This window comes from Podarcis vaucheri, assembly GCF_965113315.1.
Source record: "Podarcis vaucheri genome assembly, chromosome: 18".
Lineage (NCBI taxonomy): Eukaryota > Metazoa > Chordata > Lepidosauria > Squamata > Lacertidae > Podarcis > Podarcis vaucheri.
Window position 1 is genome coordinate 5,941,358 of NC_138756.1, and position 15,358 is coordinate 5,956,715.

General features: G+C 46.5%; 1 protein-coding gene across 1 annotated transcript in view; it reads left to right on the top strand.

The window, feature by feature from the left end:
- LOC309522761 (scaffold attachment factor B1-like) overlaps nt 1–10,064 on the top strand; it is a 40,694-nt gene extending 30,630 nt beyond the window's left edge. Inside the window, exons 15-21 of the mRNA XM_082206306.1 lie at nt 193–480; nt 1,985–2,122; nt 3,486–3,528; nt 3,634–3,746; nt 6,458–6,558; nt 7,255–7,306; nt 9,566–10,064. Of these exons, the coding sequence (XP_082062432.1) occupies nt 193–480; nt 1,985–2,122; nt 3,486–3,528; nt 3,634–3,746; nt 6,458–6,558; nt 7,255–7,306; nt 9,566–9,695 (865 nt within the window). The 3' untranslated portion in view covers nt 9,696–10,064. The remainder of the gene's footprint in view (nt 1–192; nt 481–1,984; nt 2,123–3,485; nt 3,529–3,633; nt 3,747–6,457; nt 6,559–7,254; nt 7,307–9,565) is intronic.
- Nucleotides 10,065–15,358: the final 5,294 nt, after the last annotated feature.

Below are 15,358 nucleotides of genomic sequence, written 5' to 3' on the forward strand. Positions count from 1 at the left end.
CTCTGCTTGAAGGCTGCAAACCACAGGGTAAGAGCCAAAGGGCTGGTGAGGCAAGGGCTTTTTACCTGTAGAGAGAGGAAAGGAAACAAGACAGGCTTTCCCTTTCGGCCTTAAACCTTTTCATGGGCGCTAAGGCTCCCATCTGTGGGGGGTGGGCCTTCATAAAGTTTCACCCGCCTCCTTTTAAACCAGGAACCGTGATCGGCAGAAGCAGCGCTTGCACTCCATCTGGGAGCAAGAGGAGCGCGAGAAGCTGGAGATCACCAGGGAGAAGCTGGAGTTTGAGCGGTCGCGCCTGGAGAGAGAGCGGATGGAGAGGGAACGCCTGGAAAGAGAGCGGATGCACATCGAGCGCGAGAGGAGGCGGGAGCAGGAGCGCATCCAGCGCGAGAGGGATGAGCTGCGCCGGCAGCATGAGCAGCTGCGCTACGAGCAGGAGAGGCGGGTGGCCCTGAGGAGGCCGTATGACGTGGACGGGAGGTAAAGCTCGTCTCTCCCCATGAGCAGACTTCAGGAAATCCCTATGGTTGTAGAGGGAGGGGTGTGGAACTTGTCATAGTCCCAACAACATCTAGAGTTGGATTCAGTGTGGTGCCTTTAGCTAGGCAAGCACCACCCTCCTACCAGCCTGCAAACTGCATATATGTGCTTTTGGAAGCCAGAAGGAGCAGGGGAAATGGGGGGAGAGGGGTAAGTGGATTTCTTTGGTGACCACACCATTGTGATGTTTGAGACAGATTTACTCAACGATTTACTAACAATTTTAACTGTTTACAATGGTTTTTAAGATAAATTATAAGTTTCCCCCATTCCTTATTAAACATTTGGGTCTTCCTGATTTCCGATTCTTCCGGTCATTTTAGCCATTTCAGCACAACCCATCAATTTAGTAGGATTGGTAGTTTAATGGTGAATTTTGGACACGATGGAGAGGTTAAAAGATTTGGATTATCATAAAAGGTGCAGGAGGAAATGATTAACGATAGGACCCACAAAGGGGAGGAGGGAAGTACAAGAGATTCTTTAGAATCTTGTTATATAACTTTACGCATGCATAGAAACTGAGTCCCATTCTTAGAGGAAAGCATACCTGCAAGAAGGAACAGGATGCTTCCTCTCAGACTAGCTCCAGGACAAGTTTTTCCTGCCTGAACATTCTTGGCACATTACTAATACAGTCTTGTGTCAGCAGATTTTCCTAACAATATCCTTTCATGCTCTTTTTAGCGTTGTGTGGGTTTTTTTTTAACACCTTCACAAGTAGGCTTTCTTATCAAAGCATATACTAGGAGTCTGTAGGCATTTGAAGAGCTGTGTCGGACTCTTCATCTATCCTAGGGAGTCAGGGCATTCCACGCAGTTTGCACTGCTCCAGTGGGAAACCTAGAAAATGGTCTTATAACTGATCAGACTATTGGTTCATCTTTGCTGTCTCATGCCAACAAAGGTCTGACATTGAGTGAAACGGACCTTTTTTTCCTGTGGAGCTGTCTCTTTGCCACAACCATTGCATAGCCTGATGAAACAAATAAAGGATTGGGAGGAGGCAAATACTTGGGGGCTTAATTTAGATTAAAGCAGGGAGTAGCCAGTGCAGTACCCTCCAGGTGCTATTGGACTACATCTCGCATCATCCCTGCCTGTCAGCCATTCTGGCTGGGGTTGATGGAAGTTGAGGCAATATCTTAAGGGGGTCACAATATCTTAAGGGGGTCACACATTCAGTTAAGTGAATTAAGCTGTTTGAGTGATAGTAAGGTAAAGGTACCCCTGCCCGAACGGGCCAGTCTTGACAGACTCTGGGGTTTGTGCGCCCAGGGGCAGAGTATGATAATCTCTTCTTTATCAAAGCCGTTTTATTGTCCATGGGATGTCTTTATTTCCTTCGATCTTGTTTTGTCGTGTTGATATATCAAGAACACGAAGTGGCTAGAAAACCTCCTGTCTTGACCTCTTCTTCTACCTCCTTCCTGCCCCCCTGCAGGAGAGACGAACCATATTGGCCAGAGGCAAAGCGGATGGCGTTGGATGACCGCCATCGCTCGGATTTCAGCCGCCAGGACCGGTTCCATGACTTTGATCACAGGGATCGTGGGCGGTACCAAGACCATTCCCTGGACAGGTGAGCCAGCAGAGTGATGAGTTTGTTTGTTTTTTAAATGATATTTATTGAGAATTTAAAGTTAGAGGAGAAAAAAAGGAATTAAACAAAAAAGGAATTAAACAATACAAGTCAGTAAAAAGAAAAAAGATAACAAAACACACAATACATCAAAAACAAAAGCAAACAAAAAATTAAAAACAAATCCAATGTTCCCAAATCTTTATCTTTCGTTAACTTGTTTCATCGACCTCCTCACACCTCCCTTTTTTGTATTCTAGTTATTAATTATCTCAGCAAATCCTTTCCATCTTTCACTGTATTCTGTCATAGCAGAGTGATGAGCTTTGCCTCTTGGTGGGGGAGGTGCTTATTTATAATAATTTATATGCCTTCAACAAAAAAAAATTCCCTAAGCAGGTTATACAGCTCATTTTCTGAATTGTGTCTTACCCAGGTAGAAATTTCTAGGAAGGATTGTCTGGGGCGGGGGAGATGTGAAGAATACAGTGCCATTCCTACCTAGGGCATCCTAGTTAAAAGGTGTGGGATTTATTTGGGCACCTCCAAAATGAGCCAGTGTTTACTAGCAAAATGCCTTCTGTGGCGAAGGGAGGCGAGGACCTGTTACTTTGCAGACTGGGTGGCTCTAGCAAGCCTCCACTGAGATGCCATATCAGTCAGCCCTCGAGTCTGCCTGTAACTCCTCTGGAGGGGAGAGCCTTTTCACCACCTGCTGGAGAATCTACACACCTCCTTGCAGCTTTCTGTGTATTGTAACAGTAAGCTGCTTTGCGAATCAGCCTTGGATTTAAAAAGCAGTACAGTGGTGCCTCGCAAGACGGAAAACTCGCTAGACGAAAGAGTTTTCCGTTTTGGAGGTGCTTCGCAAAATGAATTTCCTATGGGCTTGCTTCGCAAGACGACAGTGTCTTGCGAGTTCCTGCTGGTTTTTTCCCCTCTCCCCCCCTTTTTCTAAGCCGCTAAGCCGCTTATCAGCTGATCCGATCAGCAGATAAGCCGCTAATCCTTCAATGGGCTTGCTTCGCAAGACGAAAAAACCGCTAGACGAAGAGAATCACAGAACGGATTCTTTTCGTCTTGCGAGGCACCACTGTATATAAATCTGGGAAGAGGACTCTTCAGGTGTTGCTAGGCTACAATTCTTATAATCCCTGACCTTGACTTTTGGGGCTGAAAGGAGTTCAAGTCAGCTTGAGGGGGGGGTACAGTTTCTGCACCCTAGGATAAATACGGATTCTATCCTTAAGCTAATGTTGCAGTTGAGTGAGCGTAGCATGAATTTCTTCCTCTATCCAAGAGGAACAGGTTGCCGGTGCTCCTTTAACCTTGAGCCTGATGTCGATTATATTGTTCTTTCCAGGAGAGAAGGGTCACGAGGAATAATGGGAGAGCGAGACGGACAGGTGAGCTGCGTTGGTTGTGAGCCTGGTAGTGCAAAACCACTTAAGACTAAACGGCGCTTGCTTTCTTCGAGTGCATGACACCATTTCCTGTCTCTGCTCCTGCAGCATCACACAGACGACCACCATGGGGGACCAGAACGCCACTCCCGGGATGGCTGGAGCAGCTATGGGTCTGACAGGCGCTTGAGCGAGGGAAGGGGAATAACCCCACATTCCCGGTGAGTGTACTCAGGTGGTGGTGGAGCAGCGCTTAAGTCTTAGTGTCCTTGCATATATAGAGCAGCTTAGCTGTTGAATAGTTCTGTTGTCCAAGAGACTCACAGTTGAAGAAAGGAGTGTGTTTTCAGCGGGGCAGAATAATCATAGAATTGCATATGAATAAATAATACAAATAATCATAGAATTGCAGAGTTGGAAGGGTGCAGACCCGTAGTTCCCACAGGGGGGCAATTTTGATTTTTAAGGGGGGCAGTTTGAGAATGAGTTGTTAACAGTTAAAGGCCTTTTAGGCTCCCTCCATATGAATACAGTGGTGCCTCGCAAGACGAAATTAATTCCGCGAGTTTTTTCGTCTTGCGAAGCACGGTGTCGGGAAAGTTTTGGAAAAGCTTCAAAAATCACCAAAAACCTCAAAAAAGGCTACCACACCGCGTTCTATGAGTTGCTCCTCGAAGTCAAGTCGCAACTGTATTAAGGGTGTTAAGAAAAAGGAAACAAACTTGCAAGACGTTTTCGTCTTGCGAAGCAAGCCCATAGGGAAATTCGTCTTGTGAAGCAGCTCAGAAACCGCAAAACCCTTTCGTCTAGCGAGTTTTCCGTCTTGCGAGGCATTCGTCTTGCGGGGCACCACTGTAGTTCACTTTTTGAATAATAAGAATTATATGCCACGGGGGTGGGGGTGCGGTGCATCAGGATTTTAGAGGTGCTTAGGTGAGGCATGGCCAAAGGAAGGTTGGGAACCACTGGTCTAGACCTAGGGGTCATCTAGTGCAACCTCTTTGCAATGCAGGAATAAGAGGTTGGGTAAATAATGTTGCTGAAAACACAGTCAGCTTTAAAAGAAAAAAGAAATACTGGATCTTCATTACCAATCTGCATTTGAAACAAAAAGCAGTCTTGTTTTTTAGATTACTCCTGCTGACATAACAGGCAATCTTAGAGGGTTCGATGCTAAAGGGAGGGTGTATTTCAAGATAGTGCTTGTCACCTACATTTTTTAAGTACTTGAATCTGTTAAAAAAAGTCTGCTGCAGTGTAAGGTGTTTGTTTTTGTTTTTTATAAAAAAGTTGATTAACTAATTAAAAGCCCTGCTTTTATTCCACCTTGAGAAGACACTCAAGACTTGCTTTTTGGCGAGTTGCTGAAGAAAGTGTATTCTGCAACTGAGGGGGTCAGGCACTAGGAAGGTCACTGTGGGCGCTTGGCAGTCCTGACTCGGCCTAAGTGGGAGCTTACGTTGAGCCTTCCTTGTGGCAGAACACAAAGGCTTCGGGGCTGCTTTAAAGCTTTATAGGTCATCAGCACACTGAAGTAAGCCCAGAAGGAAACAGGGAGACCGTTTTGGAGCTTTGATACATTCTGCCCAAGCCCCTTCTGAACGAAGAGGTGCAGGATCCTGCAGGAGCTGGAGATTCTGAGCCATCATAATAGAATTTGATATGCATGATCTTATCTTACCTAAGGACATTAAAAACTGCCTTAGAGCAGCAGGGTTTGCCAAGCTTTTTGGGCCAGGAGGCACATTTGGAATTTTGAGAGGGTGCTATGGGTGCCTGTCACAAAATGGCTAGAGTGGGGGCTGCCACATCTAAAAGAGCAGCAAAGTGAACTGAACCATGAAATGGTGTTGGCATGCCTTTACCTGGTGCAGTTTTTCTAGAAAAAAAGGTGCCAGAACTCTCCATGGATGCCTTCCTTGTTCTCTTGCAACGGCAGTGGCGCTTACCTGACAGATGCTGGAACTGAGTTCTGGCTGGGGGGGGGGGGAGAATAAGCGCTGCCCTTGCCCCATCAGCTGTCCCGTTAAATGGGGACAGGGAGGGACAGATGGGAGAGGGGGCATCCAGTCCTGGCATGCAGTGAAATGTGTGCCCCCAAATGCAGTGAAATGTGGGCCGATCCAGTGCAAATAGGAACTGAGCAGGAATTGCAAAACGGCCTCTCATTTTGGATGGGATACCCAGAGAAACCTTTCGTGGGCAGCCAAGGGCGCGGGTGGCGCTGTGGGTTAAACCACAGAGCCTAGGACTTGCCGATCAGAAGGTCGGCAGTTCAAATCCCCGCGACGGGGTGAGCTCCCGTTGCTCGGTCCCTGCTCCTGCCAACCTAGCAGTTCGAAAGCACATCAAAGTGCAAGTAGATAAATAGGCACCGCTCCGGCGGGAAGGTAAATGGCGTTTCCATGCGCTGCTCTGGTTCGCCAGAAGAGGCTTAGTCCTGCTGGCCACATGACCCGGAAGCTGTACGCCGGCTCCCTCGGCCAGTAAAGCGAGATGAGCGCCACAACCCCAGAGTCGGCCACCACTGGACCTAATGGTCAGGGGTCCATTTTAGGAGGCATCAGCAGACCCACAGATGCCACTCCAGTCACCTCTGTCTTGATGGAGTGAGGGTCCGCCTAGTCCCTGCATCCCGTTTTCAACCGCTTCCAGCTCTGGTACTCCCAGAAAGTATCCCAAGCATAGCACGACAGCAATGCTGTCCTCCACTGCCTGTCCCCAAAATCTGGTATTCAGTGGTGGAACACAAAGGCTCCATTTTTCTATCATGGCCTAGAGAGAGAGACTTTCAGGAAATACAGCTATCAAAGTTGAGAATTCAAAATATTTGTCTATATGTGTTTTGAAGGAATTTAAGTGTTTTCTTCTGCAGGTAGATAAAAAAAGATGTCTTTAAAATAAAGTAAACCTTTCACTTCTTTTTTTCCAGAGAAGGGCGTGACTGGGGGGATCATGGCAGAAAATTCGAAGACCGCTCCTGGCAGAGCAACAATGGGGGTGCAATGGGGCGAGATCATGACCGGTGGCGAGGTAACTGTCTTTCTGTTCAGCAGCTGGGTTCTCTCTCTCTCTCTCTCCCCGCCCCCAGGGATGCTGATGCTAAGCTCTACTCAAAAGTAGCCGCATAGAAATCAGTGGACCCAAGGCCCAGTGGTGGGTACTTGTCCGAAGAGCCTGTTAGATAGACAAGGGAAGGGTGGAAGAGAGAAATCCATTAGAGCGGTGTTTCTTCACCAGGGACGATATCTGAAGGTTGGGGAGAGTGTTTCCAAAAACATGTGCTGCAGAAGTAAGAAAAATTAAAAGTCGCAAAATTTCAATCCATTCGAAAACTGAAATAAAATACTTAAGAGGAGCTAAGTTTTAAGGGGGACGTGGGGTTTTTATGTTGGCTAAAGGGGCAGATGGGCTTCAAAAGGTTGGGAGACACTGAGCAGCGGGGCACGTTTGTTGTTACGTGGAATCCTGTGAAATTTGCCAAGCTGCTCTCTCTGCCTCAGTTCGAAGCATTTATTGCCCTACTCGACAAGGGGTACCACCAGGACACGCTAGCCTTGCAGGCTCACAATCTCTCTGCTTTCAAAGCTCTCCCCCCCCCCCCCCGGCCGCCTTTTGTTGGCCTTTTTGCTGTAGTTCTAGGGAGAAAAACATGATAAACTAGGCCCAGAGCATCTCAGATGTATTTAGTATGCCCTGCTCTTAAACTTCCTCTTGGTTTTTCCCCAGGTGGGGGCAGAGGGAGGCGTGGCCACTTCTTCCATCGAGGTGGAATGTCTGGGTAAGAAGCTTCTTTCAGCCTTGCCTTCAGAATTACTTACTTCGTAAAATTAATAATTGTTGTTATTACTGTTCTATATTTATACATACCCTGCCTTTTTCCCTGACAGGGACTCAAGAGACTTACACACAGCTTGATTGTAAAACAAAAACCCTCAAATCACTTAAAAATAAATAAATAAAATGATTGGTTAAAACAAGTTTTAAAAAATCAATTTAAAGCATAAAAAAATTAAAATAAGTAATAAAGCAACTACATTTGTCTTTTTTCCTTGTTCTGTGTTGCATCCAACTGCTCTCCCCGCCCCGATCTCAGAACAACTCTTTCCAAATCTACCTCCCAGCTTCACTAATAAGAGTGACTGTTTTTTGGCATTGCATTACCTAGTTGCTGCCTTACACACACATCCTGTGAGGTCTGGTGGCACTAGAGATGCCACTGCCATTTAATTTCCTGTTCTGTCTGAGCGTTATTCTAGTTGACAGTTCTTGTTGCATAACCTCCAGCAACAAGGCCAAACAAACCCCCACAGCTCCATTGCTGCTGTTGCTCCTTTCGAGTTCTGCAGTGTTGCTTTCTCTTTTTTTAAAAAAAAAAGTTCAGTTTTAACTATTTCACGTTCGCCTTGGCTTATCACACCTTTATTTAAAGAAAAGAAAAATATTGTGCGCAAGCGCAGGTCAAAAACTTGATTTCCAGGTGCGGGGAACTGCAGTAGGGAAGAGAGGGCTCGATTCGTGTTTGCAGGTTTCCCACGGGTGTCAGGTCAGCCTCTGAGAACAGGGGGCTGGACTAGATGGGCCCATTGGCCTGATCCAGAAGGTTCATCTGTTAAGTGTTTGACCCAAGAGTTTCCTTGTCACTTTCCCTGCACCTCGTGCTCAAATGGACCCCTGCCACACAACCCCCAAAGCTTCAGGACCCCGCTGCAGATTGGAGTCCTGGCAGACTGAGATGCCTGGCAGACTTGCAATATGCAAAAACTTTTGCTCGTTTGTTTCCCCCCCAAATTTTTTTTATTGATTTTCCAAAAATTTAAACAAACATAAATCTCAATCCTATTTAAACCAATCTTAGTGACATTCCTCGAATCCCCCTAGTTGAATTTCAGTGTATATCATTTTAAGTTTTCCAAAACCAATTTTCTTATAAAATTAACTTAATCACTTAACATCTTTCTTTCTTTCTTTCTTTCATTTTAGCTTTAAACATATTAATTCCTAACATTACATATTTAAATCCTAAGCCTATTTGATATTTGCAAGCTTTTCCAATTAAGTTATTTTAACATACTGAACTAAGTAGTCTTTGAATTTCATCCATTCCTCCTGGTACTCCTCCTCCTTCTGGTCACGGACTCTTCCAGTCAGGTCGGCTAGCTTCGAAAAATCCATCATCTTCATCTGCCATTCCTCCACTGTTGGGACTTCTTGTGTTTTCCAATTCTTAGCTAACAAAATTCTTGCTGCAGTTGCGGCATACAAAAACAATTTAACATCTTTCTTGGGCAATTCCAAACCTGTTATTCCAAGAGGAAAGGCCTCTGGTTTCTTAATAAATGCACCGTATTTTTTCGCTCTATAAGATGCACCAGACCACAAGACACACCTAGTTTTTGGAGGAGGAAAACAAAAAAATATTCTGAATCTCAGAAGCCAGAACTACAAGAGGGATCACTGCGCAGTGAAAGCAGCAATCCCTCTTGCTGTTATGGCTTCTGGGTAGCTGCGCAGCCTGCATTCGTTCCATAAGACGCACACACACATTTCCCCTTACTTTTTAGGAGGGAAAAAGTGAGTCTTATAGAGCAAAATATACGGTATATTTCAACATTTTTTTTCAATTCATTATAAATCTTCTCCCAGAAGTCTTTCACCTTGGGGCAGGTCCACCACATATGATAAAAGGCACCCTCCTTTTCTTTACATTTCCAACATCACTGTTGTGGTAAACCTTTGCTAATTTTACAGGGCTTAAGTACCATCTATACATCATTTTCCATGATATTTTCCTTTAACACCGTACATGCAGTGAACCCGACCCCTTTCTTCCACAATCTTTCCCAGTCTTCAAACATTACGTTGCGTCCCACATCTCTTGCCCAGTCTAATCGTCACAGATTTAACTTGTTCATCCTTTGCATGCCATTCCAACAGCAAATCGTACATTTTAGGCAAATGTGTTAACTTTAGAGTCCAACGACTCCGTTTCCAACTTAGTTTTTGTTTGTTTCATGTTGGTTTGTGATCCCTTCCTTAGGCGGGGAGGATTCTTGCCAAGTGCTCCGCCAGCCCAGCCATCGCACAGCGGAGAGTCACAAGAAGGCGGCTTCTCGGGAGAAGACAGAGGAAGCAGACCTGGGGACCCTCGCTTCAGCCGCCGCTATTGAATGTTCCAGCGTTGTTGTGTTTTTTTTTAACTGTACAAATGGCAACAAATGGGGGGGAAACACACACACACACACACACACACACACACACACACACTACTACTACTACTGCTACTCCTCCCCACCCCCAGTGTACCACTGACTGTGACTTTTAAGTTAACCTTCATTGTTTTACTTCATAGCTCAATATGTGAAAGAAACAAAAGCCATTCGGGGTTTTTGGTAACGTGTATTTCTGTATGTGACCCCTCCCCCCCCGCACACACACGCAAATTTGCCCTCCTCTCCCCCCCCCCATTAAAAGAAAATGTTTCTTTTATGGGGCATTCCATTTTCTATAAATAAATAAATAAACCCAGTTTACAATTACGCGGCAGCTGCTTTTTTTGGAAGTCTTTTCATGATCTTGGTTTCCCCCACCCCCCAAATCGCATATTTTGAGGAGGGGTGTTGGAATTTCAATCAAAAGCTAGAGAATAGGAGGGTGAATGGAGTGGTTTTAAATTTGAAATCAGTTTTTTGCTCCTGTTGGAACTGGGAATAGATCTTTGGTTGAGTAACAAGTCTTATATGTTGCTTATCTGGTGACATGTTCAGCAGGCAATAATTTTGAACACATACACAGTAGAGGTGTGCTTCAGATTCAAGTGAGCTGCTTTGAGTGAGTCTCCTCTCATACTGCATCACGGTGTGGTACGCTGCTTTGACATCATCTGATAGGAAGTGCCTACAGAGGGTGGTGAATACAGCACAAGATACTATGGGCTGTCCCGTGAATCCGCTGGACGAAATAGCGGAAGAAGAGTGAGGAAAATTCTCAGGGATGATTCGCACCCTGGCTGGCACTTTCTTGATCTCCTGCCTTCAGGCAGAAGATATAGAAGCACGATCAGTCGCACCAACAGGGTAAAGAACAGCTTCTATCCATGGGCTGTTAGGCTGCTGAATGAAAAGATAACAACAGGGCAACTGACTTTCGGGTTTGGTGTGTGTGTGTGTGTCAGTAAACGAGGGGAATTAAGACTTAAGCTGAGTGGGGGGTGCTTGTGTACTCTCACTGCATATAAGTTGTACAAGCGACAATAAAGTATTTCAATTTGGGACGTGTGGAGCTTGTCTGAAGCAGGATCTTTCCGAAGCGCAGACCTCGATAGCAAGTTGAAGACTGTGTCCAGTGTTACTCCTGCCCAGAAACAGACCCGTGGAAATTGATCAAAACAACTAACTCAAATCCATTCCTTTCGGTGGTTCTGATCTGAGTACCCATTGAAATTGGTAGACCTAAGTCAGGTGTGTCAATTTTAATGCTTACTCTGGAGTACGGCTCATGTTGGATACAACCCAGTGTGTCTGCAAAAACTGACATGTTTCTTCTGCTTGCCATGCAAGGAAAAGGCCTGGTTGGGTAGATTTGGGGACAAGTTGGGGTGGGGAGTGACCCTCGGACACCAAGCCAAACCCCAACCCTATAACAATACATAAAACATGCCGGAGAAGCACGTACGGTAGGTGGTGGCAAATATGTTCCGCCTCCAGGACCGCAGTCCGTCATGGGGAACCTTCCAAAGGCCACATGTTGGTTAGAAGCAAAATCCCCACTGCTGGTGGTGGTGTCACTGTTCAAGCCATGGGTAGGCAAGCTAGGGGCCGGATCCAGCCCACTCACGGCCTAAATCCAGCCCGTGGGCGGTCCGGGAATCAGCGTGTTTTTACCTGAGTAGAAGGTGTCCTTTTATTTAAAATGCATCTCTGGGTTATTTGTGGGGCTTAGGAATTCATCCGTGGGGGTTTTTTCCTTCAAAATATAGTCCTGCCCCCCACAAGGTCTGAGGGACAGTGGACTGGCCCCCTGCTGAAAAAGTTTGCGGACCCCTGACTTAAGCACACATTGTAGCCAGGCGCATGAGGAGGGGATGTGGCAATGCCGCTGAAGGGTGTGGTCGGGTGGGAATCCTGAAGGCCGGATTGTGAGGGTGAAAGACAAGGCAAAGCTGAACAGTGCAGTACTTTGCACATGAAATAGTATTGTTGCCCTTCCAAGCAGTGCCTACATTTTCCCTGGTTCGGTTTCCTTCGAATGAAGGTCACTGGAGGCTGACACAAAGTCAATAAGACCCCTTGGAACCACCCCTAACTTAATAGGCTCTGGGGAGGTCATGCGAGGCCTCTGGGAAGCTGTGGGAGCTTCCCAAAGGCCTCATGCAATCTTCCCAAAGCCCAGTAAGCAAGGCGGATAGCTCAAAAACTTTCCTTACCAGGAAAACAGCACAGGGAGAGCTTTTTAAAGCCTTTCTTACAGGGTTCCAGACAGGTCATATGAAATCTCGGGACCACCTCTCCCAACTGTTCCTTCCCTTTCCATTATTTATTTTCACACCACCTGGGCAAAGCTGTAACTATGCAAGCACCGTATTTTTCGCTCTATAGGATGCACCGGACCATAGGAGGGGGAGAACAGGGGGGGGAATTCTCCCCCTCTCTGCTCAGCGCTGCAGGAGAAACGGACCCCCTTCCATTGCTCCCCCCGCTTCGCTGAAGGGGCGCTGCACAGCTCTCTCTCTCTGCTGATGCCAGGAGAGTCTTGCTCTCCCGGCTTCAGCAAAAGGAACCCGAAGCCTTCGGAGCACAGCGCAAGTTCCCGCTGCACTCTGAAGGCTTCAGGGATAGCCGCCTGAAGCCTTTGGAGCAACGGGAATTCACGCTGCACTCCAAAGGCTTCGGGTTCCTTTCGCTAAAGCCAGGAGAGTCTTGCTCTCCCCTGCACGCCGGAGGCTTCAGGCGGCTATCCCTGAAGCCTGGAGAGGGAGAGGGGTCGGTGTGCACTGACCCCTCTTGCTCTCCAGGCTTCAGCGAAAGCCTGCATTCGCTCCATAGGACGCACACACATTTCCCCTTCATTTTTGGAGGGGGAAAAGTGCGTCTTATAGAGCAAAAAATACGGTAAATCATACACAAGTTGTCTGTCTACTTGTAAATAAGCATAAGGTCAAAGGGTTCACAGCATTTTTTTTAATAAATATTTATTAGGAATTTTCCATTTTCAAAAGCCAAAAAAGAAAAAGAAAAATTAAAAACACATACAATTTGTAATCCTTATTTTCTATAACATCTTTCCCTGACTTCCCCAAACCTCCCCTTCTTATATTCCCATTTAGATTGTAAATTCAACAAGTTCTTATCCCCAGTTTTTAACCTTTTTATACTTGATTCATTTTTTGGAAAAAAACACACCAATTTTACCTTATATACCTCAAAATTTATACCTCAGTACTCATTCTTAAATCCTTTTTTCTAAAGTCGACCCAAATTCCTTTCCACGAATTCCCCACTTTTCATACTGATATCAAAACAAATTAAAGAAAAAGACAGATTATATTTACACACCCTTTGGATCCCCAAACCCCACCCCATCCCCTTTCCCGGTTTCAATCCCCAACAAATATCCATCAGTCTTAATCTGCTATCAGCCTGGAGATCTCACGTCCGAGGCCCTTAATTGTCTCTCAGTTCCTCTCTGCCGGATTTTTTGATAGTCCTTAATATTAAACACCAGATCTCAGAGATGCTCTAATCCAATGAGGACAATGCTTCCTCCAGCCAGACCACCATACTTAAAAGTGGAGCCGAAATCTTGTTTCTCAAAGGGTTCACAGCATTAACACGCCAGTAGATTTTCCCCATTAGGAGGTTTCCAGGAAAACCCCAAGCCGCATAGCTTTGGGTCCAGAACAGAGCAAGGCAAGCCTTTGTCTCCAGCGTCAGCAAAAGCACACACACACACCGGCATACTGAGCTATTCGGCTGCTAAGCAAATCAGTCTCTTAAGCTTAAGCCAAGAAATAGTATTCTTTATGAAATTGAATATCAATATACGTATCAAGGCTTTGAGATTAGACCACTGAAGAAGCCCAGAAAACTACCTTGGGGAGTGTGCTACCTGCAAGCCCCATAGAAGGGCCCCCATCGGGGGCAAACAGCGGCCTCTTGATTACTTGGACTGCCAGGGTGAAACGGGTGCAAAACGCCGGCACCCTGCCTACAACTTCACTAGCATCTCAGTACAGTGGTACCTCGGTGTCAGGGAACTGACATCAGAGCGAGAGGCGAAGGGGAGGCTCACAGATTCTGCTGGCGAAGGACCCAGCAGCAGGGGGAGAAACAGCTCAGTAGAGGGGGAAGCTAATCAGCGCAACACCAGGGATGAAGGGGGGCAGACGGGGGAATTGGAGAGAGGGCTCCAGGACTCTTCACTGGACATCAGTGAGGAGAGCCCAGGTCCTCCGCTACCCACGCTTTCCCTGCGCAGAAGACTCCCGCGCAGTGAGAGAAGGAGGAGACTGGGTGTCAAACAACTTTTATGTTGGAAGAGGTTCAAGAAACGCCCACTGACGGATTCTGCCAGTGACTGAGGCAGCCGCAATGAGCAAGGGCTGTGCAATCAGAAAGGTTTAACAAGGCAAATTAGCCTAGAGAGGCACCAGTTTACGCACGAGTAACTCATAGCCATTACACTCGGGTTAAGTACTTAATTCGTTCTGGAGGTCCGTTCTTAACCTGAAACTGTTCTTAACTTGACGCACCACTTTAGCTAATGGGGCCTCCGCTGCTGCCGCGCCGCTGGAGCACGATTTCTGTTCTCATCCTGAAGCAAAGTTCTTAACCTGAAGCACTATTTCTGGGTTAGCGGAGTCTGTAACCTGAAGCGTATGTAACCCGAGGTACCGCTGTATTGTGAACAACACCTTTGTTGGTACCTTCATGAACTTACCCGAAAATATAAAGAAAACAAAAGACTGAGTTAAGCATTTGAAAAAATCCATTGAAACCAGACATTATAAGTTCATCTTAGGTGGGGTAGTTTGTAAGTCTCTGTGCCTTTCTACAAGGTTTTGTATATTTCAGAAGATTGATAAAGAATGTATAATTATTTTGGTAATTATTGTGTGTATATTAGTTGCCAACGTGTTGCATGAGTTGTACCACTTGGGTCCAGAACAGAGCAAGGCAATCCTGTGTCTCTAGCATCAGCCAAAGCACACACACACCAGCTTATTGAGCTCCACCTGAAGATGACACGGCACCCAACCAGGTGAAGTGGGAAAAGGACCAGTCTGGTAACAGCATGGCATCAGACGCTGGGTGGCTATCAGTCATGAACGCTTTAGTTGAGATTCCTGCAATGCAGGAGGTTGGACAATGTAGGGATGCGGCTGGCGCTGTGGGTTAAACCACAGAACCTAGGACTTGCTGATCAGAAGGTCGGTGGTTCAAATCCCCATGACGGGGTGAACTCCCGTTGCTCGGTCCCTGCTCCTGCCAACCTAGCAGTTCGAAAGCACGTCAAAGTGCAAGTAGATAAATAGGTACCACTCCGGCGGGAAGGGGTTGCGGCGCTCATCTCGCTTTATTGGCCGAGGGAGCTGGCGTACAGCTTCCGGCTCATGCGGCCAGCATGACCAAGCCGCTTCTGGTGAACCAGAGCAGCGCATGGAAACGCCGTTTACCTTCCCGCTGGAGTGGTACCTATTTATCTACTTGCATTTTGACGTGCTTTTGAACTGCTAGGTTGGCAGGAGCAGGGACCGAGCAACGGGAGCTCACTCCGTCGTGGGGATTCGAACCGCTGACCTTCTGATCAGCAAGTCCTAGATTCTGTGGTTTAA